We start from the raw sequence: 23,120 nt of genomic DNA, 5'->3' as shown, positions 1-23,120 counted from the left end.
GCTCCAGGCAGGGCCTGGCTCTGTATGGAGACTGGTGCTGTGCCCGGAGGGGCTGTGGTAATCAATGATTCTGGAGACTGAAGCTCTGGATATGCTTCTGGAAGGCCTCAGCTCTCTCTTCTGGTAAGTTTTCAGCTTCCATCAAGCTCACTTCCTCCTGAAGTCAGACTGGAGTTAGGAGGTGGGTGAGGAAATCTGTCTTAGTCTATAGAAAGTTTTCATTCCCTTCCATTGGGCATTCAGCAAACCTAGGGCATGTTGCTGGGTAACTGGGTGAAAGAAGCCACACAAGTTTCTGGACTAAAGATCTGTACTATACATACCTGAAGCCTGAGTGAGTGGTGGCTCGCGGGCAGTGTTGATGGGTCTCCCACTGGGCCGGACCTCTGCTGGGGAAAGAGAAGAGAAAAAACAGGCTCAGCTCCTGGCCCAGACTCTGTTAAAAAAAATAATAAATAAATAACGGCCACCTCTCTGACATTACACTGGTGGGTTCCTTGAGATGTTGCATTGCACTAATCCTCCTCTACCAGGAGTCTTTACTTTTTGTACCAAAGACCCTACTGATAGTCTGGTGATGCTGACAGACCTCTTTTAAGAATAATAAAATTCAAAGAATTACAAGGTTCAATAACTACAGTTATTGAAATATATAACAAGGAATTAGGACATATATGTGATTCTTTATTCTCTATAACAGTCGATCTGGTAACTACCATAATCTTAAAGTAGTCAGATGCATAAGCAATATTTTATGACATCTAGAACATGAATATATAAATATCTACAGTATGAAAATATCAGCAATTTCTATTATTGACAAAAGCACAGGCATTGCTAACACTACCATGGATTGCAGTCTATATTCAAAATTATAGTAAATTTCAGTAAGAAGTAAATGAAAATAAAGATGTATATTTTCCCATCCTCATACACAGATTCCCTTGAAAGTCCCTATTAAGAACCCTGTATTAAAAGCCCTGTTCTTAGAATCCAACTGTGTATTAAAAAAGTCATACACCATAATCAAGTGGGATTTATTCCAGGAATACCAGGATGGCTCAGCATTAGAAAATTAATTAATATAACACACCACATTAACAGAACAAAGGAAATGAACCACATGATCATCTCTGTTGATGCAGAAAAAGACATTTGGTAAAATACAACACCCAGTCTTGATAAAAACCCTCACCAAGATAGGAATACAAGAGAAGTTCCTCAATATGATTAAGGGCATTTATGAAAAACTAACAGCCAACATTATACTTAACAGGGAAACATTGAGAGCTTTCACTTTGAAATTGAGGACAAGACAAGGATGCCTGATCTCACCACTCCTATACCATATTGTATTGGAAGTCCTGGTCAGAGCAATAAGACAAGAAAAAGAAATAAAAGATATCCAAATCAGTAAAGTAAATTATCTTTATTCATGAGTGCTATGATCCTATATATAGAATGCCACAAAGAATCCACAAGAAAGCTTCTGCAGCCAATAAAGGAATTTAGCAAGTTGCAGGGTACAAGATCAACAAACAAAAATCAGCTGGGGTACTATACACCAGTAATGAGAAATTTGAAATGGAAATTAGGAAAACAATTCCATTTACAATAACATCTAAGAGAATAAAAACAAACAAACTCACTGCTATCGAGTCAATTCTGACTCATAGCGACCCTCATTGGGTTTCCAAGACTAAATCTTTATGGAGGCAGACTGCATCATCTTTCTTATGCAGAGCAACTGATGTGTTTGAATTACTGACCTTTTGGTTAGCAGCCAAATGCCCTAAGCACTACACCACCAGAGCTCCTTAAGAGAATAAAGTACCTGGCGGTTCAAACCCACCAGCCACTCCTCGGAAGGAAAATGGGGCAATCTACTTCCGTAGTGATACTGCCTCGGAAACTCAAGGAGGGGTGGCAATGAGTTGGGTCCAACTCGACGGCACATAATGACAACAACAACAGGAATAAATTTAACGAAGGATGTGAAAGACTTACACAATGAAATTATAAAACACTACAGGAAGTGAGTAAAGAAGACCTAAATAAATGGAAAGATGTTCTGTGTTCACAGACTGGAAGACACTTAATATTGTTAAGATGTCAGTAGTAGCTAAAGTGATCTCTTTGATACAATCTTGACTGAAATTCCGATAGCCTACTTTACAGAAATGGAAAAACCAAATCTTTTCAAAGAGCTAGCTTTGGGTCCTTTCTATATACAGACTGCTGTTTTTCAGTCATTTCTGCTCTTCTTTTATTTCTTATTCATGTTCTCACTTTTGGAATTTGTATGCTAACACTCAGCTCATTATTTTTCAGTTTCTTTTCTGATATATTCATTTAATACTGTAGATTTCCTATTAGGAACCACTTTGTGTGGGTCCCACAAGTTTTAATATGTAGTGTTTTTGTTGCTGGTGAGTTCTAAGTATTTTGTAATTTCTTCTTTGACTCATGAATTATTGAGAAGTTTTTCTTTTCCCTAATATATGACTTCTACTTCTTTTCTTTTGTAAGCTATAATTTTATTCTTCTTATTCCCTCCCCCACAAATATCACTAACCTATGGCCAGAGAACATGGTCTGTATAGTGTTATTTCTTCAGGTTGACATCTGAAGGTTGACAGCTTGACATCTGTTAACACTTTGTGGCTCAGTAGAACCAATTGCTTAGTGGATGGAGAAGGGACTTTCTTTTAATTAAAATTTTATTTATCAATGTTCTGATTACTTAGTGCCGCTCTGACAAGACTATACCACAAATGGGATGGCCTTAACAAACAGGAGTTTACTTTCTTACAGTTTGGGAGGCTAGATGTCCGAGTTCCAAGTGTCAGGCTCTAGGGGTTGTGTGAAAGCCCCTTGACCTTGGGTTCAACTCTGCCTCTTGTTCCTGGCCCACGGAAGCTAGAGGCATCTCTTCACTCAGGCAGCTAGTGGCTGCAGAGGCTAATAAGCCCAAGGTCAACAAATAAAATAGCACATTCCTGATGTCACCAAACCACACAGCAGGCCATTAATTCAAGTCCATTGTAAGTCCCAAGATCAGAAGAGCATGGCAGACTGCTGAACAACGACATGGCTACATGCAGGGTCCAAGTGTGCCATATGCTAGAGACCATTCTCAAAGCTGCTTCTTATATAAGAGAAGCAGACCACATACCCAAAGCAGCTACTCAGCTGCTTGTGGTAGATCCCACCATGGAGTTGATTGCCAGTGTCATCATGGGGAATAACTGCCACCAGCTGCCCAGCCACTCAACCAGGCCCAGCCAAGCTGACACACAAACATAACCACGACAATCAAACTAACATAAATAATTTAAAAAATCAAACAGGACCACATTGCTTATGACAAAGAGTAGCCACCCCTTGCTTCCCTCCTCAAGTTCCTGTACCTCAGGGACAACCACTTTCAATTCTTTTAGCTATTTCTCTCTGAACTTATTATCAAATTTCCAAAATACATGGTTGTTCTGATATATATTGATTTTTAACTTTTAGACATTATCTATTGACTTTTTACTAAGGGATTGTTGTTGTTAACAGCATTTTTGTTTGTTTGTTTGTTTTGGGTGCAAATTTACAGAGCACAATTTGTTTTACATTCAACTGTTCATGTACATTTGATTTCATGCCCCGATTACCATCCCCAGCCCGAGCTCACTCTCCTCCTCTCCCTTCCCAGTGACCCTCCCCTCTTTGTGCCCTTCTTAACTATGCACTCCTGTCTGTTCAGCTTTCCCTCTATATGAATGCTGCCCCTCTGGTGCCCCATGGCCAATTGCTCCAAGGGGTGTTTTTCCATAGAGAAGGTGGGTATATGGCCCTGAGTTGGGTGTTCTGAATGTAAATCTTTCTACTGTTGGGCTAAGAGTCAATCCTTGGGAGTGAATCCCGTCCCAGGCCCGAAGGATATCATAGGGCCATGGGCTTGGGGGTCTCACCAGACTCCATCCGACCAGTAATTCTGGTCATTCTTGTGTTTTTGAGATTTGTTCCATGTTTTCCCTCCCTCTCTATCCAGGATCTCCAGTTTTGATCCTTTCCCAAGTGGCTGGCATTGGTAGCTGGGCACCATCTAGTTCTTCTGGTGTCAAGGTCCATCACATCCTTGGACTAATTGTTTCCAAATGCCATTGATTTTCTTCACTCTTCTTTGCTTCAGAAGAGAGGAGACCATTAGCTGTACTTTAGATGGCTGCTCAAAAGCTTTTAAGATCCCAGTCGCTACTCACCAAAGTAGGTTGCTATTGAATCAGCCCAGAGTCATGGTGACCCGTGCATGATGGGAAACGTTGCTGACTGGACCACTGTGAGCCATAGGGTTTTTGTTGGCTGATTTTCATTAGCAGATCACTACGCCTTCCTCCCCAGCCCATTTTAGTCTAGAGACTCTGATGAAACCACTTCAGCATCATAGCTGCATGCAGGCCTCCCCTGACAGATAGGTGGTGTCTGCACATGAACTATGTTGACTGGGAATCAAACTCAGGTCTCCCACATGGAAGGTGAGAATTCTACCACTGAACTATCACTGCCTCCACTACTAAGAGATATTAACATTTAATTTTTTTGACATCATAGCCTTCTCTCCTTATTTCCAACAGTGTTACATAGCACTCTTTTGGCTAAGGTTTTTTTTTTTTTTTTTTGCTAATTAAGTTTTATGGTTACATTGTGATCACAATATAAATATTATTATTCATAGATAAGTCCTGTTGTGTATTATGATTACTTTTCTTGATCAACTTTTCCCCTGGAATTTGTAATTGCCTTTTCCCCCCTTTAAATGTATTAATTTGGTTTCTTTTGATCTGTTCACTAATTCAGACTCCATTTCTCTTTCAGGGTTATGAACTCCTCTCAATACCACCAAGCACATCAGTATTGTTCTGTTATTTATTTATTTACTTCCCTGCTTCCTTACTTGGCAATATGTATCTTGAAGCTCTCCATCCTTCTGCTGTAGTCCAAATCATTTATATTAGTTTGACAAATAAAATTTTCCATCTAAACTGGTTGTCCTCCACATTTGTTCCACACCTATTGTCCTGTGACCTCCCTTCATCACTTTTTTGGGGGCATTCTATAACCTCTCTCCTTTGTGGGACCACTATGTCTTGAACCCCCATCTTTCTCTTTCTTTATTTATTCACTTACCTGGGGATAACAAAACCTCTGGCTTTTTGATAGCTTTTTCAAAATGGTACATGAGAGATAAAATTATTAAGGCCTTGTCTTTCTGAAGATATCTTTATTTTATCCTCACACTTGATTGATAGTCTACTGTGTTCCAATTCCAGGTTAGAAATCATTTCCCTCCAGAATTCTAAGGTTACTGCTCCATTGTCTTCTAACTTCCAGTGTTGCTGCTGGAGTCCAGTGCTTTATGATCCCTGCATATGCAGAGGCTGCTATGTATCCACCAAAACCCATCCTTTCCACCTTCTAAGTAATAGAGTTGCAGCTAGACACATGGCTGCCCAGTGAGGGACTTTATTTCCAGACTCTTGCAGCTAAGTACGGTCATATGACTAAGTTATAGTAGAAATTATGAGTGCCACGTCCAGTCTTGGCCATTAAATCATTGTTTGCACTCTTCCTCACTTTTCCCTCCTCCTAAGAGGTAGAATATGGGTGTGCCTGTGATCTAGCTTCAATTAGGCAGACAAAGAAAACACGTGGGAATGGCAGAGAAACAAGAGAAAAGGTATCCTGATCCCTGAATGACCACGAGAAGCAGAGCACTCTGTCTTCCTGCCCTGGATACTGTACGACAAAGAAACGTTATTCTTTAAGCCACCATATTGTTGCATATCTTTGGCAGCTTGGTTTTTACTATAACTATTTACCACTATCATTTGCATGTTAACAGTTTTTTCCCCTTTCTGAAAGTTTTTCTGGATTTTTTCTGTCAACAATGTTAAAATTTCACAATTATGTGATTTTGATATATTTATTTGTTTTGTTTTTAATTTATTGGTCTGCAAAATTATTCAGTGGCATTTTCAATATGAAAACCCGTATCTTTCAGTTTTGGAAATATTTCTTATGTTATTTATTTGATACACTCTCCCCCTATTAGCTGAATGTTGAATCTCTACGTTTTCCTTTTCCTCTTTTATTTTGGTTCCTATTCCCTTCTCTGTAATTTCTATTTTCTATATCCTCTCAACTTTTGTCTTCTCACTAAGGGTCTTAGAATCTCCATTTGATTGTTTCTTATAGACTCCAATTCTCCATTGAAATTATCTATAATTTCATGTATTTTCTTTTTCATTTCCTCTACTTTGAAATCCATCAATCATATTTACTTGAAGGTCTTTGCCTGCTAATACCAATATCACTTGTGGGTCTTTTTCTATTACCTGTTTTCCCCCTTGGTTTTCAGTTATGTGGTCTTGTATTTTGGCATACCAGGTATTTCTGATTGAATGCCAGACACTGTGTCTAAAAATGGAGGAACTCTGGATGATGTTATCTTACCTCAAGAAGGATTTACCATTATCTCCACTAGGCAGGTAGTTCTAGGTTGATGGTCATTACTTCTCAGAAATTTGAATTAAATATTTTTTTTCCTCTAGTTTCCATTTTTGCTATGGTTCTGCATAGTTATATTTAATGCCACTATTCTTTTGATTCTAATTTTATAAATTAATTTTGCTGCATTTATTGTTCATTTTATTTCTTGCTCTTGCTCAAGGTAGTTTAGTTCATGTGTTTTGTAATTCAGGAGTTTGAACTCATTTGCTAATCATTAACAGGAGCCTGAGTTGAGGATGTAGCCTTCAGAAAGAATTGTATGGTCTCATGACCACTTTATTTTTTCAGTGTGGGGTATCGTGGACTAGTTAGGCAGTTTTAGTACAAACACCAAACTCATATAAAGTAGACTCAGTGTTGTAAACTCTCAGAGAAGACTTTTTAACACCAGAATTTTGTCTGCCAGTGGTTAAAGTGCCTGGCTTCTAAGCAAAAGTTGCACAGTTCAAATCCACCAGCTGATCCATGGGAGAAAGATGTAGCAATCTGTCTCTGAAAAGATTTACAGCCTTGAAAACTCTATGGGGACAGTTCTACTCTGTTTTATAGGGTTGCTATGAATTGAAATTGACTCAACAGCAGTGGGTTTGGTTTTGGTTTTCCTGGATGGAAGATATTTTTTAATTCATGGTTTCACTGAGGGTTAGATCTCTGAGGGTCTGGCTTTATAGAAAGAGAGATGTTTCTGTTGCAGCTCTCCACCTTTCAAGGCCCAAGGCCTTGTCTGTTTTCTCTAGGGAATTCTTAATCTTAGTCCAGATCAAGAAGACTGGAAAATGCCTTGAGAGTTGCTGCAGCTTCAGTCCTGTCTAACCATTCAAATTTTCAACTTCTTCTTTGTTTTTGGTCTTGTTGAGACTGTGAGGGTTTTACTTACTTTCTCAAGAGCTTAGCTATACACTTAAAAATTTTTGTTGTGTTTCACTTATCATTTCGTAACCAGAGAGATGTATAAAATTTGCTGTCTTCCAAATAGACAAAAATGAAAATCCTTGGCTATGAATATAAACTTTTTTGGTTGTTATTTATATAATTATAGGTCTGGAGTGGGAGGAAGTATAAGGTTAGTCTGCCAGGCTGCTGGCCCACTTGTATTATTACTACTAATCTTTTTCTTTAAATTAAATCACATTTTAAAACTTAAATACTTTTAAAAAGAAAATTTACATTGCTGTAACATGTAGAAAACAAATATTACTTTCCATAAACAAAGGGAATTACAAGAATTCACACATTGAAAATAAAGCTATGTTAATGTCTAGCCTCAATAAAGGCTCTGAACCTGAAGCTTTCCCTCTCTTTATTTGAGGAGCAGTATAGCTAAGTGGTTAAAGCATGGATTCTGAACTTAGACTGTGAGGATTTGATTATCAGCTCTGTGCCTTATCATGTTATTTAATGTGACCTTAGCCATGTTATTTAACATCTGTGTCTCACTTTCCTCATATATTAACTGGAGATATGAATAGCTCCTGGCCGTAGGATTACTGTGAGGATTGAATGAGCTAATACAGACAAAGTTCTTAGAACAATGTTTGGCCTGTGGTGAGATCAACACCTGTAAGAGAGGGTTTAATGCCATTCTAGCACCAAATTAATCCTTTATTCTTGCTGGACTCAGACATCACCTTCTCCAAGAAGCCTTCCTTGACTTCTCCCCTTCCTCTCTTAGGCTGAATTTATGCCCTTCTTCCTCATTCCTATGGTGTTCAATGCACTTCTATATTTCTCAGGTTACTGCTGTATCTGATGACTTGTCTGTCTGTCTCCCGCAGCAGAATGTAAGTTCCTTTAGGGCAGGGCTTGGGTGTTTTCACTCCATACCTGCCAAGCTTAGCACAGGCATGGTGCAGCGATAAAGATCCATAGAGAATGACTGGATTAAGTGGAGGGGGAGGGAGGCCTGGGATACCTTGGTAACCTTCAAATGATTTGTGAGGAATTGTTGTCTTGTTGTTGTTGTTGTTATGTGTCGTGGAGTCGGCCCCGCCTCATAGTGACCCCTCCTTGGGTTTCCGAGGCAGTATCACTATGGAAGTAGGATTGCCCAACCTTCCTTCCGAGGAGTGGCTGGTGGGTTTGAACCGCCAGCCTTCTGGTTAGCAGTCAAGTGCTTTAGCCACTATGCTACCAGAGCTCCCAATTGTTGTCTTAGCAAGGTCATAATATGTGTGATATGTTATTCCAGTTTGGTAAAACAAAGACCTTTTCATTATCTGATGAATAAGCATAATCCTATGAAAATGTCTTTAAACTCAGGCAGAAGGTAGCAAAATACAACTTGGGATGTCTTCAATACATGAATCCTTTAGACTGCTTTGTGTTTGGTCTCCTAGAGACTCACTTCAGGAAATCAGAAGTAGGCTCCAGTTCCTGGAAACCATGTTTTTCCTTCTTTTAGTGTGTTGTTGAACAGTGACTCCAAAAATGATATAGCCATGTGCTGATCCCTAGAACCTGTGAATTTAATCTTATTTGGAAAAAGGGTCTTTGAAAATGTAATTAAGTTAAGGATCTTGAGATGAGATCATCTTGGATTATCTAGGTGGGCACTAAAATCCAATGACAAGTGCCCTTATAAAAGACATAGAGAGATGACACAAACAGAGAAGAAGACCATGTGAAGGTAGAAGCAGAGATAGGAATGATGTGGCCAGAGGCCAAGGAATGTTGGCATCCACCAGAAGACAAAGAGGCAAGGAACAAAATTCTCATACAGCCACACATTACTTACTCTCATACAGCCTTTGGAAGGAGCACAGCCCTGCTGACACCTTGAGAGAATAACTGCTGTAGCACCTTTGTAGAAATTTGTTACGGTAGCCCTAGGAAACTAATACATTTCTATTTTACCCTCTTTGATCCCAAGCTCAGCTGTCACCTTGGCCTCCCACTCTGGGAGGTTCACCAAGGGGGATCACTCACCCAGGCAGATGGGTGGTTTGCCTGTCCAGCTACCATCTGCTTTGCAGGTACGATGCTCAGAGCCACCTTTCAGGGAGAAGCCCTCTTGGCAGGAATAGATGAGTGTGTAGCCCATGGAGGGCAAGTCCAGGGCCCCAACATTGGCATGGGTTGGTGTCTCTGGCTGCTTGCAGTGGTGGGCTGGATGAGAGGAAAGAGATTGTTGGATCAAGGGGGATTAGAGTCCTCAGAAAGCCTTGCTGTCTTCATGCATGAATCATCCCCTTCCTATTCCTTCTAGGTCCCTTTTGTGCCAAGTATCCCCCTCCCTATCCCCATTCCATCCCCCAACCTTCCCAGTTTTGATGCCAATATAAATGGCCAAGATGGAGATAGTGTGGACACTGGCTTGGTCAATCCTGGCCTGTAGCACTTTTCTCAAGGGAAGAAGGAATAATTTTGGTCAAAACCCTGAAACCTCCATCCTGAGGTCTGGCCTTATACCTGTTACTTTTTGCTGCTACTGGAAAATTCTTTCTGCCCTAGTGTAGCGATTACCTTCAAATATCTGAATGGCTTTTGTGTGGAAGGGAAATGTAATGTCATCTGTGAGGATCTAAAGGGCAAGAACTACAGAGACCAATAGTGGTGCAAAAGAGAAGTTGTGAGCTCCCTGTTAAATTCACAGCATTTAATCACATAGTGGGTGACCAGATGGGGGAAGTTATGTGTGACCAAGAGTTTTCTGGGGATGCAGGTGAAGTCTGCACTCACGGATGCAGTCGGGTGGGCTTCCACTCCAGGTGAGGTTGGGGAGGCAGGTCCTGGTGGTGGAGCCCTGAAGCAGGTAGCCTTTCTGACACCGGAAGAGCACTGTGCTCCCAACCTGCAGCAAGAACACAAGGTGTCCTGTCATCATCCTCCATCCAACAATGCTCCATACCCCTGTCACTTGACTATGTACTTTCACATGACCCAAATTCTACCCATGGCCCCTGTCTGGAATATCCTCTGCTTGGTTACATCTTTATCCTTTAAGACAGCTTGTGTTGTGCCTCTTCCACAAGGCCTCATCTCATCAATGCTCTTATGAAACTCAGCACACTCTGCTCTGATGGACAGTGGGCCTGAATAAGAACCAAACAGCCCTGGATCTGAGTCTGGCTTCCATATTTACTCATTGAGACTCTCTACATCTTAGTCTTCCTGTGTACAATGTGGGCTGACTATCCCAGCCTCATCTACACTAGAATGCTGTGATGCTCAAATGTGGCAGTGCATTTGAAAGCATTTTATAAAATGTGAAGACCTGCACAAAATAAACTTCTTTGTTATGTGTGTCTCTTTCTATGTGTAAATTCCTTAAGGACTGGTTGTTAGGTGCTGCTGAGTCAGTTCCCACTCATGGTGACCTTATGTATAACAGAGTGAAATGATGCTTGGGCCTTTACCATCTTCATGGATTAGGACAGTAAGGATGGAGACTTGTCTTAATTACAGCTATATCCTGCAGAGAATCTGGCATTGTGCTTTGTAAATATCTGCTAAAAAGAACTGTCACCTTCCTTCAACCTCTCCCTCTGCTCAAACCTTTCCCCACCCTCACTTTCCATTAGTCCCTCACTGTTTAACTCTACACCTTTGCAACCACCAGGTCCACCTCTCCCTCTCCAATCCACTTGGCACAATACTGCCAGATCAATTCCTTAAACCATAACTTGGATTGGACTTCTCGCCTGCTCAAAAAGCAGTCAGGAATTCCTATTTCCTACTGGGTCAAATCCAAACACAATGGGAAACTCATAATTTCCACTCCCTCTTCCATGCCAACCTACTTTTCTCTCGGACTTCATCATTTCATTCAGCAAATGGCACCATTATCCATCCAGCTGCACAACTCAAAAATCTCAAGCCATCCTTGCTTCTTTCCTTTCCTTTTAGTTTAGTCCATCAATAGCTCCTCTTAGTTCTACCTACAAAACGTATCCCAAATCCTTCCCTTCTCTCCAACTCCATTGCCTGTCCAATCCCACTGGCATCTTTCTCCCAAGTCAATGCAATCATGCCCCACTTGTCTAAGTGCTTCTACTCTTAGCCCCTATAGTTCACTCCATTCTCTGTTCAGGGTGTCCCATTCCAGACTGTCCGAATCCCTTCCTCCCAAAGCTCATTCTGAGATGTGTCCACAGAGCCTGTATGCTGACAGGATGTGTGGTACCTGCCCTGCCTGTGTTCCCTGTATGAACCCTGTATTGGTAAGTAGTATACGAGTGCCTTGAGGAGAGTAGGTCTGTCTGTCTTATTTATTTCTACATTTCCACAAACATGCTCCCCCAGCTACATGGGGCTGCTGGAAGGTGTTTGTGGATCTACATGTGATCTGTCTCATGTAGAAACATCAGCTTCTCTGATGTAAACACCTTGCTATTTCTGAGTAGTGCTCACGTGGAACATTGTTCAAAGTGGCAGAGCACCTCCTTTCTCCAGCTTCCAAGGTCTCCTTCTCCTTTAATTCCAGCTAATTCTGTCTTGGAAAAGGTCCCTAAGGGTTACTGATGCTGACAGTGACAGGAAGGAACAGGAGGCAGGAAGGACCAATCATGGCTGACCTCATTACCTGGTAGCCCTGGGAATTGTTCTGTATCCCAAACTGTGGCATGCCTGGATCTGCACACGTGGTCAGCGTTGGGTCTGGATTTGCCAAAACAAAGAAACAGATCACATGGTAATTGAAAACTTCACTGCCCCAAGTCACTCTAAGAAATCACTCACACTTACTCACTGCGGTCAAGTTGGTTCCGACATATAACGACCCCCCCTGGGTTTCCGAGGCAGTATCTCTACGGAAGTAGATTGCCCAGGCTTCCTTCCGAGAAGTGGCTGGTGGGTTTGAACCACTAGCCTTCTGGTTAGCAGTCAAATGCCTTAGGCACTACACCACCAGAGCTCCCAAGAAATAGATATAGGGGAAAAAAAAAACAAAAAAACCCAGCCATATCCTGACTTTGATCTCTCTACCTGAATCATTCTCCCAGGTAATTATACATGTCCCCACAGCACCCAACCAAAACCAAACCCACTGTCATTGAGTCAATGGTGAGTCATAGAGATCCTATAGGACAGAGTGGAATTCCCTTATAGCGTTTCCAAGACTAAATCTTTACTGAAGCAGACTGCCTCATCTTTCTACTGTAGAGTGGTGGGTAGGTTTGAACCACTGACCTTTTGGTTAACAGCCGAATGCTTTAACCACTGCTCACCAGAGCTCCCTCCTCATACAAAAAACTCACTGCCACTGAGTTGATTCCAATTCATAGCAACCCCCGCTGGGTTTCCCAGGCGGTAAATCTTTACGGAAGTAGATTGCCCAGTCTTCCTTCCATGGAGTGGGTGGTGGGATTGAACTGGCAATGAACTGGTTAGCAGTCAAATGCCTTAGGCACTACACCATCAGAGCTCCTTAATAGGACATTAAACCCAGAAACCCGACCCTTGCTGTTGAGCGGATTCTGACTCATGGTGACCCCACGCACACAGCGTAGAAATGTGCTCCACAAGGTTTTCAAGGCTTTGTGTGACCTTTTGGAAACAGATTGCCAGGCCTGTCTTCTGAGGTGCTTCTGGGTGGGTTCAAACCATTAACTTTTCGACTGGTAATCAAGTGGTTAACCATTTGTGCCACAAGGATTCTTCCAAACCACATTAAAACTAGAAAAACAAACCCCATTGCCATCAAGTTCATTCCAACTCATAGTGATTCTATTGGACAGAACAGAACTGCCCCATAGGGTTTCCAAGTATGTAAATCTTTACAGAAGCAGATTGCTTCATCTCTCTTCCACGGAGCAGCTGGTGGGTTCAAACCATTGACCTTTTGTTTAGCAGCCGAATGCTTTAATCACTGTACCACCAGCGCTCCTTCCATGTTGTTGTTCTTGTTATGTGCCGTGGAGTCAGACTCGACTCATAGCGACCCCTCCTTGGGTTTCCGAGGCGGTACCACTATAGAAGTAGATTGCCCAACCTTCCTCCCGCAGAGTGGCTGGTGGGATTGAACCACCAGTCTTCTGGTTAGCAGTCAAGTGCCTTAGGCATTATGCTGCCAGAGCTTCCGCTCCATAGCACATTAAAAACAAAAACAAACAAACAAACAAAAAACCCCAAACCCACTGCCATTGAGTCAATTCTGACTCATAGCAACCCCCATTGGGTTTCCAAGGCTGTATATCTTTACAGAAGGAGATTGTCTCATCTTCCTCCCATGAAGCATCTAGATCTGGTTCTTTTACGTCCTCCTCTAAGACCCTCGGGAGCTCTGGTAGCATAGTGCCTAAGGCACTTGACTGCTAACCAGAAGGCTGATGGTTCAAACCCACCAGCCACTCCTCAGAAGGAAGATGGGGCAATCTACTTCCATACAGATATTGCCTCGTAAACCCAAGGAAGGGTCACTATGAGTTGGGTCTGACTCGATGGTACATAACAACAAACAACAAAAACTAAGACCCTCAGAGGCGGATTTTTTTCCCTTACAGATGAGACCAGTGAAGAAAGTAGGGAAGGAAAGTAGTTATTTTGGCCCAAAAGAAAGTTGTCCACTGCCCCCAGATCCCCTCTTACCTATACAGCTGGGCTGGGTACCACTCCACGTTCCATCTGACTGGCAAAACCTTCGTGGCGAGCCCACCAACACCAGAGGGGGCTGGCAGGAGTAGGACACCGATGACCTATAGGAGAAGCCCCGGTCCTCTCTCCTGCCATGGGATGGGATACCGGGATCTCCACAGAACACAGCTGGGAAGGTGAAAGGAGAAAGGCAGGTCTGAGGCACCCTCTGAACCCAGCCTGCGCCCCACCCCCAGTCTTTGCACCACTCTCCTCTTAGTTTCACTGAGCTCTGAAAATTGGAGGCGGTTCCCTGAACATGCTTATCCCTGCCTCAGCACTGCGCTGTGTTTCTGTTCCTTTCCACACTCAAGATGCTTAATAATCATTATCCAAATAATGGAGTAACATTATAGGAAACTCAGAAAACTGAGCAAAAATAAACTTTATTCCCACTACCCAAAACCAAAACTTTTTTTTTTCCTCCATGCACATTCTCTTCTAGTTTTTCTTCAATAAGCTTGTGCATGGTTGCAAACCCAATGCCCATGGGATTACAAATCTTGGTTTGTTCATTTAATATTATCATGTAAATATTTTCCACATTTATAGCATCATTATTATTGTTAACATAATTTTGCAATGAGAGGTTGTACTATAATGACTTTTTATCCTAACCCTTCTAGTAGGTATTTTCTACTATTATAAAGTTCCATATGGCTTTTTCTTTCATTTGTATTATTTTCTTAGCATGCCCTAAGGGTACTGATTTACATTGCTGTGGGTAGAGTATGAACGTGTCCATTTCATTTAGGTCATGCTAATATCAGAGAATATCATTAGAAGTTGACTGCTGAAGGCAAGATAATCCTCCAGACATCACATCAAGCATGAGGAACATTTTTAACGCTACGATGTGTGTGTGTATATATAGGGTGGGTGGTTCATAACCACATGTAAAATAAAATGGACACCTGGCTGTAGCCTATGCCCCAGAACAATAGTCCATCCCAACCTTGACAAATTTGGTCAGCTGAAGGCTGAGCCGATTAGAAGCTACCACATCCAGGAGGCAGCAACTGACAGAACAAGAAATACAAATGGTTGACGGGTAAAGCAAGATCAGCTTAGCTTTGCAAATTAGCAATGTGACGCCAGTTAAGATAGTAAGTTCTCTCTTTGAACTCAGACTGGAAAATATTTTAAAAAGATTGGCAAAATCCATTGTTGATGAGGATGTGAGTTAAGAAACAGTCTCATAAATTGCTGGTGGAATTGTAAATTGTGACACTTTTTATAGAAGACAGTTTGGCAACACATGTCATGAAGTATAGTGTGCCTGCCCTTTCACCCAGCATTTTCACTCCTAGGAGTTCATCACAATAGTAAAGACACTCTATTTTCAGGGATATTTAATGCAGAACTTCCTCTAACAGGATTAAATTGGAGACCATTTAAAATCTTCACCATTAGCCGGATTAAACGAGTTGTGGTACCCACAACAATGGAATTCTTTGCAGCTATTAAAATGATATATGAGCCAGAACATATTGATATAGAAAGGTGTTGATGGCATATCAATGACTGAAAATATAAGTTATGAAAATACAAGATATGAAACAGCATGGGCAGCATAATCTGATACCATTCATAGAAAATTGCATACATAACAATACTTATGCAAAAATGCAAAGCATAATTAAAAGGTTAACCATGGTTATCTTTGGGGAAGTGAGAGTTCAGATGATTTTGATTTTCTTCATTATATTTTTAAATAGAGTATGAATTTTTTTTACATTGATCATGTAATTCATTGTAAATAAACAATTCAGCCATTTCTCAAGAGGAAAAGAAAGGTTGCTGGGTCCCAACTAAACACAGACCTGCTTGCTGTCTTCCCAACGGCTCCCTGGTGGTGTGTAAAGGTCTGAGGGGCCAAACATGCACTAAATGCTGCCAATCCTGGGTCTGCTTTCTCTGCTGGCACTAGTCTCACTGAATTCTCCCCAAAGGAAGCAAACGTCCAGCAGTACCCACACAATGCATGAGTCCGCAGACAGTTATTTTACAGAATTAGATAAATTTCAAGTAGTAAGAAAAAATAATTCCTATTGTTTTCCCAAAGTAGGGGCACAGATAAAACCTTCCAGAGCCCACTTATGGGTCATCACAAGAAGAAGTGACCAAGAACCTGTTTCTGTGGGAACTTTAGTAAGGAATGAGCCCTGGAATTGGCTTGGGGCTCTTCTGGGCACAATTAGGCCAGGAGGAAAGAACTGACTAGACAAGCTCACCAGAAAATCATGGGTCCCCAAAAATCTTTTCCATGCAGGGTATTTTCCATGAAAACATGCAAGTTTGCAGCATTGGGCACCCCTAGATCTTTGAGTACTATCCCATTCAGCTAACGACTCTTTAAGTGAAGAATCACCTCTTTTATTTCTAACTTAATTTCCTCCCATGTGGTTGCAGACAGAGTTACTCAGTAGCCAGGGCTCAGTTAAGATATTCTCAATTTCTTCCTTTAAACTTATTTCTCCTTTACTAGTGTCTCTGACCAATTTCTTCTCTAATTTTGGGGAGAGGACTACCTATTTTTGGCCTCCCAGCAGTGAGGAAGGGAAAAGGAGTCATTAGATGGTCAGCATCAAAAGCCTTTGTTAGCAACTTACGGAAACACTGAGGCAATTCTCCAGTCCAGGATCCATTACCCTCACAGGTGAGCACCGCAGGGAGGGAGAGCTGGTAGCCCTCCAGGCAGGCGTATGTCACGCTGGAGCCCCACATGAAGTCAGACCCCACCACCTTCCCGTTGGGGATAAGCTGAGGCGGCTTGCACATGATAGCTGTGGGGAGATCAAAGCAGGTAAGTTCTGGAACCATCTTCAGATTGACATCATTGGCTACCCTGCACCTACTGGGAGTATGGGCTAAGCAAGAAGAACTGGAACTTATTCGGAGGGCAAATTCTGATCTTTTTGTATCTTACAATGCTCTCCCATGTGTGAGGAGCCAGACCTCTTTGCACAGTCCTCTTCTCAATGTAAGGCCTGACCTTACCTTGGTATCTTCCGGTTCTCACCCTGAAGAAGTTCAGGGGCCAGTTCTCATCAGGCATACCCCTGATAAGATGTTAGAGCTTCACTTGTCCCTCCCTCCTTTCTAGATGTTCAATTCCCAGGTCTCACTTTCACATCTTCTTTGTCCTCCCACTCAGAACTCCAGCCTCAGACTCACCTTTGCAGACTGGCTTTGTCCCATTCCATGTCCGGTCCTTGGTGCAGCTCAGCACAGACACCCTATGTGATTCCATTGTGTAGCCAGGGACACACTGGTAAGTCACAGTTTTGTTGTACCTGAAGTCATTGCCCATCCGTAGGCCATTGGCTGGAATTCCAGGGTCACCACAGTTTATGACTAGGATAAGAGTGATAGAGCATTGTTTACTCTCAGACCAGACAGACCCCATTCTCCTCAGTATTCCAATGCTGTCCCTATCACTGCCTCCACAAGTTGAAGAGGGAAAACTCACAGATCAAGGATATTCTGGCTCTTCATAGGCTCCCAGTTGGACTCTGACCATTCTGAAGTCCATTTGACCAAGTCTGTCTACATCAGGTTCCCATATCCCCACTATCCTTGCCAATACCATGCCTTATGCACTCTAAAAACTTGAACTACAAAGGCCATGCTTAGTGAAAGCCCAGCCATCTATGAAGAATACAGATCCCATAGGGGAGAGTTCTTAAATGAAGCTAGTGTTCAGGAGTGGGGAGGGAGGTTTCAGGTCAAAGAACCAAATAAGTGTTAATGACTACATAAGACAATTTGGCTGACCAAGAAGTCAAACCCCACCACGTTCCCGTTGGGGATGAGCTGAAGTGGCTTGCACATGATAGCTGTGGGGAGACTAAAGCAAGCTGAGTTCTGGAACCATCGTGGGGTCACCAGACTGCAGAACCTCTTATGATCTGTTTTGCCTAGAAGGTCTTCATAGGCCAAACAGCCAAGAAGCAGGGTCTATGACCTATGTAATGTGCAATGGTATGCCTATGTCACAGTATCAAGTTCAGGGTGAGGTTTGACAAACTCTGCCTTCAGAACAAAAGTGAAATTGACATGTGATTTCAGATGGGGCCTGATGTCACTGACTGGGACTTGGAAAGGGAGATGTTATGAGATTTCCTTGTTTGGGGCCTATAAGTGACTCACTTTCCAAGGAAATGGGCCTGAGATAGCCCTTGAAAATAGCAAGAAAGGGGAGCTATGAGGCTACACCATGCCTGGGAGATAGGCCAGGTGAAGACAAGAGAGAGAGAAAGAGAGGAAAAAAAAAAAAAAAAAAACCAACTCACTGCCATTGACTCGATTCTGACTCATTGCGACCCCCTTTGGGTTTCTGAGGCAGTCAAGAGAGAGAAGGAACCTAGAAAGATGGCAGATGGCAGAAACTTTGAAGTAGAAAAAGGACCAGACTGAGCTCTGGGGATTTGCTCTAAAAAAGGAATAAGAAAGCCAAAGAAACTGGCTAGAGCCTACAAAATGGCCCATGTATATTTTCAACCTCTCTGAGCCTCAGTCATCTCATATATAAAATGGGACTAATAGTAGCTACTTCATGGGGTTGTTATGGAGAATCAAATGAGATAATGCATATAAAATAAGGCACTTAGCTCAGTGCTACCACAAAGTATATGCACAACAAATATGATTCTCATTCAAGGTCAAGTCCTATCACTCCAACCAGTCTTCCCAGACTTTCCAGTCTCCCATGGACATCTGTCTTCTTCTGCACTAGGAAGCCAACTGCCTGGGTCACATCTGGCCATGAAGTCCAGAGGGCCTAGACTCTCACCTGTGCACTCTGGGTCACTGCCTGTCCAGGTGCCATTGACTGAGCAGTGTCGGCTGAGCAGGCCTGTGGCGTAGTAGCCTTCCCGACACTCATACACGATGGAGCTGGAGAAAACCAGGCTGTCACTGAACACGACTTGGGCATTGCTTGGAGTCCCAGGGTTCCCACATGAGATCACTAGGAAGCCAAGAGAAGACATTATTCATAAGAACAATGGTAGGTGTCACCTGGGGGATTGAGAACTGTCCTGAGTGGAAACTATATGCTACTTAAGGGACTTAAGGGACCTGTGGATTGAAATGACTCTCATAAGGCTTTCATGCCTGATCACCTCATCCCAGAAGGAATGGAGAGCCTGTACAAACTTTTTTTTATTCCTAAGAAATAAAGACTATGTTTTCTATCATCACATCTCTTTTTAAAAATAATTTCTTAATATCACCAAATATGTAATCAGTGTTTAAATTTCCTAATTCCTCAATTTTTTTTTACAGTTGATTTGTTTGAATCAGTATCCAAATAAGATTCACACATAACATTTGGTTTGCACACCTTTCCAAGTCTCTTGAACCAAGAGAGTCTCCTTCCTTCTCCTGTAATGTATGTGTTACAGAAACCAGGGCATTTGTCCCACAGATTTCCTACTTTCTGGATTTTGCTAACTGTATTGATGAGGTATTATTTAACACATTCCCCTGTCCCCTGTAGTTTCTGTAATAAAATTCCAAATTTTGGGGATGGGTATTTTATAGGTGCTTTTGTGCCTGTCTTATTGCATCACATTAAGAGGCATATAATATCTGGCTGCTTCCTGGTTCATGATGTTGAGACTGATTGGTGGATTCAGATTATAGTTTCCCATTTGTTTTTCACTTCGTGGATTAAGCAGCAACTGATGACTGTTGACTAGTTTCATTACTTAATTAGGGGTTGCAAAATGGTGACTTTCTATCATTCTGTCTATGTTAGCTGGAGTTCTTCAGTAAAGAATTTTCTGTCATCAGATACCTGCATACAATTCATATAGAAAGGCAGCATAATGTTTGCTTCTTTTCTTTCTTTCTTTTTTTTTAAAATCAAATGTCAGAATAGCGAGTTGGTTTCCTAGCAAGCTCCAAAGGCAACCAATAAGCTTATTTCAGAATCATTAGGAACTCAGGGATTTAAACGTATTGACTGTGTTTCCATTCATTGCCATAATGACTCTTATTGATGCTTAACCTTTGGCTAGCAGGAGCCTCTTTCAGTTGGTTCTTCAGTTCCTGTGATGAGACCCCAGTCACCTTTGGTTGCTTCTTTGCTTTTTGTAGTGACAAGATGTTTCATGTTGGTTTTACACATTTCCTACCCCATATCTGGAATTTCTCCAAAGAGCTCTAGTTCCTTTGAATGGAGAATGGCTGGTGGCATAGTGCTTAAGGCATCTGACTGCTAACCAGTAGGCTGGCGGTTCAAACCCACCAGCCACTCCTTGGAAGGAAGATTGGGCAATCTACTCTGTAGTGATACTGCCTTGGAAACCCAAGGAAGGGTCGCTATGAGTTGGATCCGAGTTGACAGCATTAAGTTTTGTTTTGTTTTTTTGGGGAGCTAAGGGTACTCATTGCTATTGAGCTGGTTATTGATGCTAGACTTTTTCTGTGGGCAGAGCTAGAAAAACAACTTCCAAAACTGATAATACATTATGAATTTATACTGATATTGCCAATTGAAATTTAGGATTATGGATTTTACTGTAACTTCTTTTATACTTGATCTCTTTTATGATGAAAATCTTGGTTCTCAATGACATTTTAATTATTTTTGTTTTATCCATATAGTATGTTTATATATTTATATGCACGTATTTATTTGGGAGCTCTGGTAGCATAGTGCCTAAGGCACTTGACTGCTAACCAGAAGGCTGGTGGTTCAAACCCACCAGTCACTCCTCGGAAGGAAGGTTGGGCAATCCTACTTCTGTAGTGATACTGCCTCGGAAACCCAAGGAGGGGTCGATATGAGTTGGGGGCGACTCAACGGCAAATACCAACAACAACAACAATGTATTTATTTATATGTTTATATGGAGCCTGGGTGGCACAAATAGTCTGTGATTGGCTGTTAACCGAAAGGTTGGTAGTTTGAATTGACCCAGTGCCTCTGTGGAAGAAAGGCCTGGTAAATTGCTTCCATAAAGATTGTAGCCAAGAATACCCTACAGAGCAGTTCTACTGTGTAACTGAACAACATGAATATATATGCATATGTAATAGTTTCAGAATAGCAATACCAATGTTATTACTAATATATGATCGGTGAAAAGAGTTTATTTATTTTTATTTATTTTTTTTGCAGTTCCCTTTGTCTTAATCCTAAGGACTAAGGATATATTGTTGTTGTTGTTATGTGCCGTTGAGTTGGACCTGACTCATAGCGACCCCTCCTTGGTTTTCCGAGGCAGTATCACTATGGAAGTAGATTGCCCCATCTTCCTTCTGAGGAGGGGCTGGTGGGTTTGAACCACCAGCCTTCTGGTTAGCAGTCAAGTACATTAGGCACTGCACTCCCAGAGCTACAGTCAAATTACTGTGGTTGATAATTGACCAAATTTATACATGGCTAGGTTCATTTTTTTCCATTTTGATTTTTATGTTTAGAGATTGCTTGCATTTCATCTTTGATTTCATGACTATGTACAACATTTACATGGTTCTGAGGTCAGATCTACAAAATGATTCATATATATTTAACACAACACATAGGGTCTGACATCCATTTATCCAACAAGCTGCATCCTACTTTCTGGGGATACAATGATCAAGTCACATCCCTGCTGTCGTAGAGCTTGTCTATTCTCAGAGATCTATCAATAAACAGATGAGTTAAAATATGACATCAGGAGTATTATGCTTGCAGGGAAAAAAAACCACTAAAGAAAGGGCAGCTTATTAGGGCTGGAGGTGAGAGGCAAAATTTGAGTGGAGCCTTGAAGGATGAGTAGGACCTGGCCAAGGGAAGTCATAAAGAGCTGGGTATGTGTGCACACATACACACACACTCTTACCCTTTCAACAAACTCAGTTCCAGTCACCTTAACTACCCACCTTTTGTTCCCTGAATATTCCTGACACGCTGACTGACTGCATTCTGGGATCCCAGTAGGCATAAAAAGGACCTCGGTTACAGTAGCTGTTTAAAAATATATAGAATTTTCCTCTTGCCAATATACTCTGTTACCACAACTTCTCTTGCTATGCCTTAACTATTTGCTAGAAATGAACTTGCAAATATCACCCCCAGGAAAGGCAGGATTTTGGGCAGACACAGGAAGGGGCACCCATTCCATCTGGGCAGGTGTCCCTATTGAAGGCTCAGAACCAGAGACATATCTGAAGTATTGTTGGTATGGCACATGCCTTGGGTGCCACTTGCAAGGAGGTGCCAATTGAAGGGGGTGCCACTGAGCAGTTCCTATTAATAATCACAGTTTCCACTGCCCACTGGGAGAGACCATCCGGCAAGTTGAAACTCATACTTTCATATTTTTGAGTTCTTTTCTGACATCAGGGCTTTCTTACCCAGCTGCTCTTGTCCCACTCTCCCTACCTATGGCCTCCACGTCCCACACACTGCCCCTCCTTCCCTGCTCCATTCAAAGGTCCCATAGCCCTGGCCCAGCTTCCCATCTACACACTTGCGTGCCAAGCACCTTCTTATCCCTTGGAAACTAACCATACATTTTCACCTAATGTAATCTTCCACCAAACTAGAGGGAGAAGTTACACCACACCAGAGAAGGGCCAAGGTGATATGGCAGAGGGGCATGCGTTTTCTGAAAAATGGTCTTTCTTCCATGAAAATGAGTAATTGGGTCCCCAAGGTAGAGTTTCAATTGTTGGGTTAATTGGCCAAGGTGCACTGTGATGCTAAATATTTAAGATGGTGTCAGAGGTTTGGACAGGAACACAATTTCAATGTTTGCCATAGGTATTAGGTTTTGCAGATGCACATCTGGTCTGAACGTCTTCCTCTTCTAGGCAAGACTACACCAGAAGCTCAGTTTCAAACAGGCTGTTCTCATCTAACCCCTGCTTGCCTCTTTTTAACTATAAAAATATAAGTAACACGGGAGAGGTGGGGCAAGATGGCGGACTAGGCAGAAGGATTGCACAGACCCTCTTCAACAAAGAAAAGGGAAACCAATTAACACAGACAC

General features: G+C 42.0%; 1 protein-coding gene across 1 annotated transcript in view; it reads right to left on the bottom strand.

The window, feature by feature from the left end:
• CSMD2 (CUB and Sushi multiple domains 2) overlaps nt 1-23,120 on the bottom strand; it is a 972,087-nt gene that overhangs the window by 10,010 nt on the left and 938,957 nt on the right. Inside the window, exons 59-66 of the mRNA XM_007950414.1 lie at nt 18,923-19,099; nt 17,305-17,484; nt 16,740-16,913; nt 14,083-14,256; nt 12,080-12,153; nt 10,237-10,348; nt 9,484-9,663; nt 324-386 (exon numbers count right to left, since the gene is read on the bottom strand). Of these exons, the coding sequence (XP_007948605.1) occupies nt 324-386; nt 9,484-9,663; nt 10,237-10,348; nt 12,080-12,153; nt 14,083-14,256; nt 16,740-16,913; nt 17,305-17,484; nt 18,923-19,099 (1,134 nt within the window). The remainder of the gene's footprint in view (nt 1-323; nt 387-9,483; nt 9,664-10,236; nt 10,349-12,079; nt 12,154-14,082; nt 14,257-16,739; nt 16,914-17,304; nt 17,485-18,922; nt 19,100-23,120) is intronic.

The sequence above is a fragment of the Orycteropus afer genome, unplaced genomic scaffold (genome assembly GCF_000298275.1).
Source record: "Orycteropus afer afer isolate SDZICR_OR568_19922 unplaced genomic scaffold, OryAfe1.0 scaffold00272, whole genome shotgun sequence".
NCBI classification, from domain to species: Eukaryota; Metazoa; Chordata; class Mammalia; order Tubulidentata; family Orycteropodidae; genus Orycteropus; species Orycteropus afer.
The sequence above is the reverse complement of the archived record's forward strand: the minus strand, read 5'-3'. Positions and strand labels throughout refer to the sequence as shown.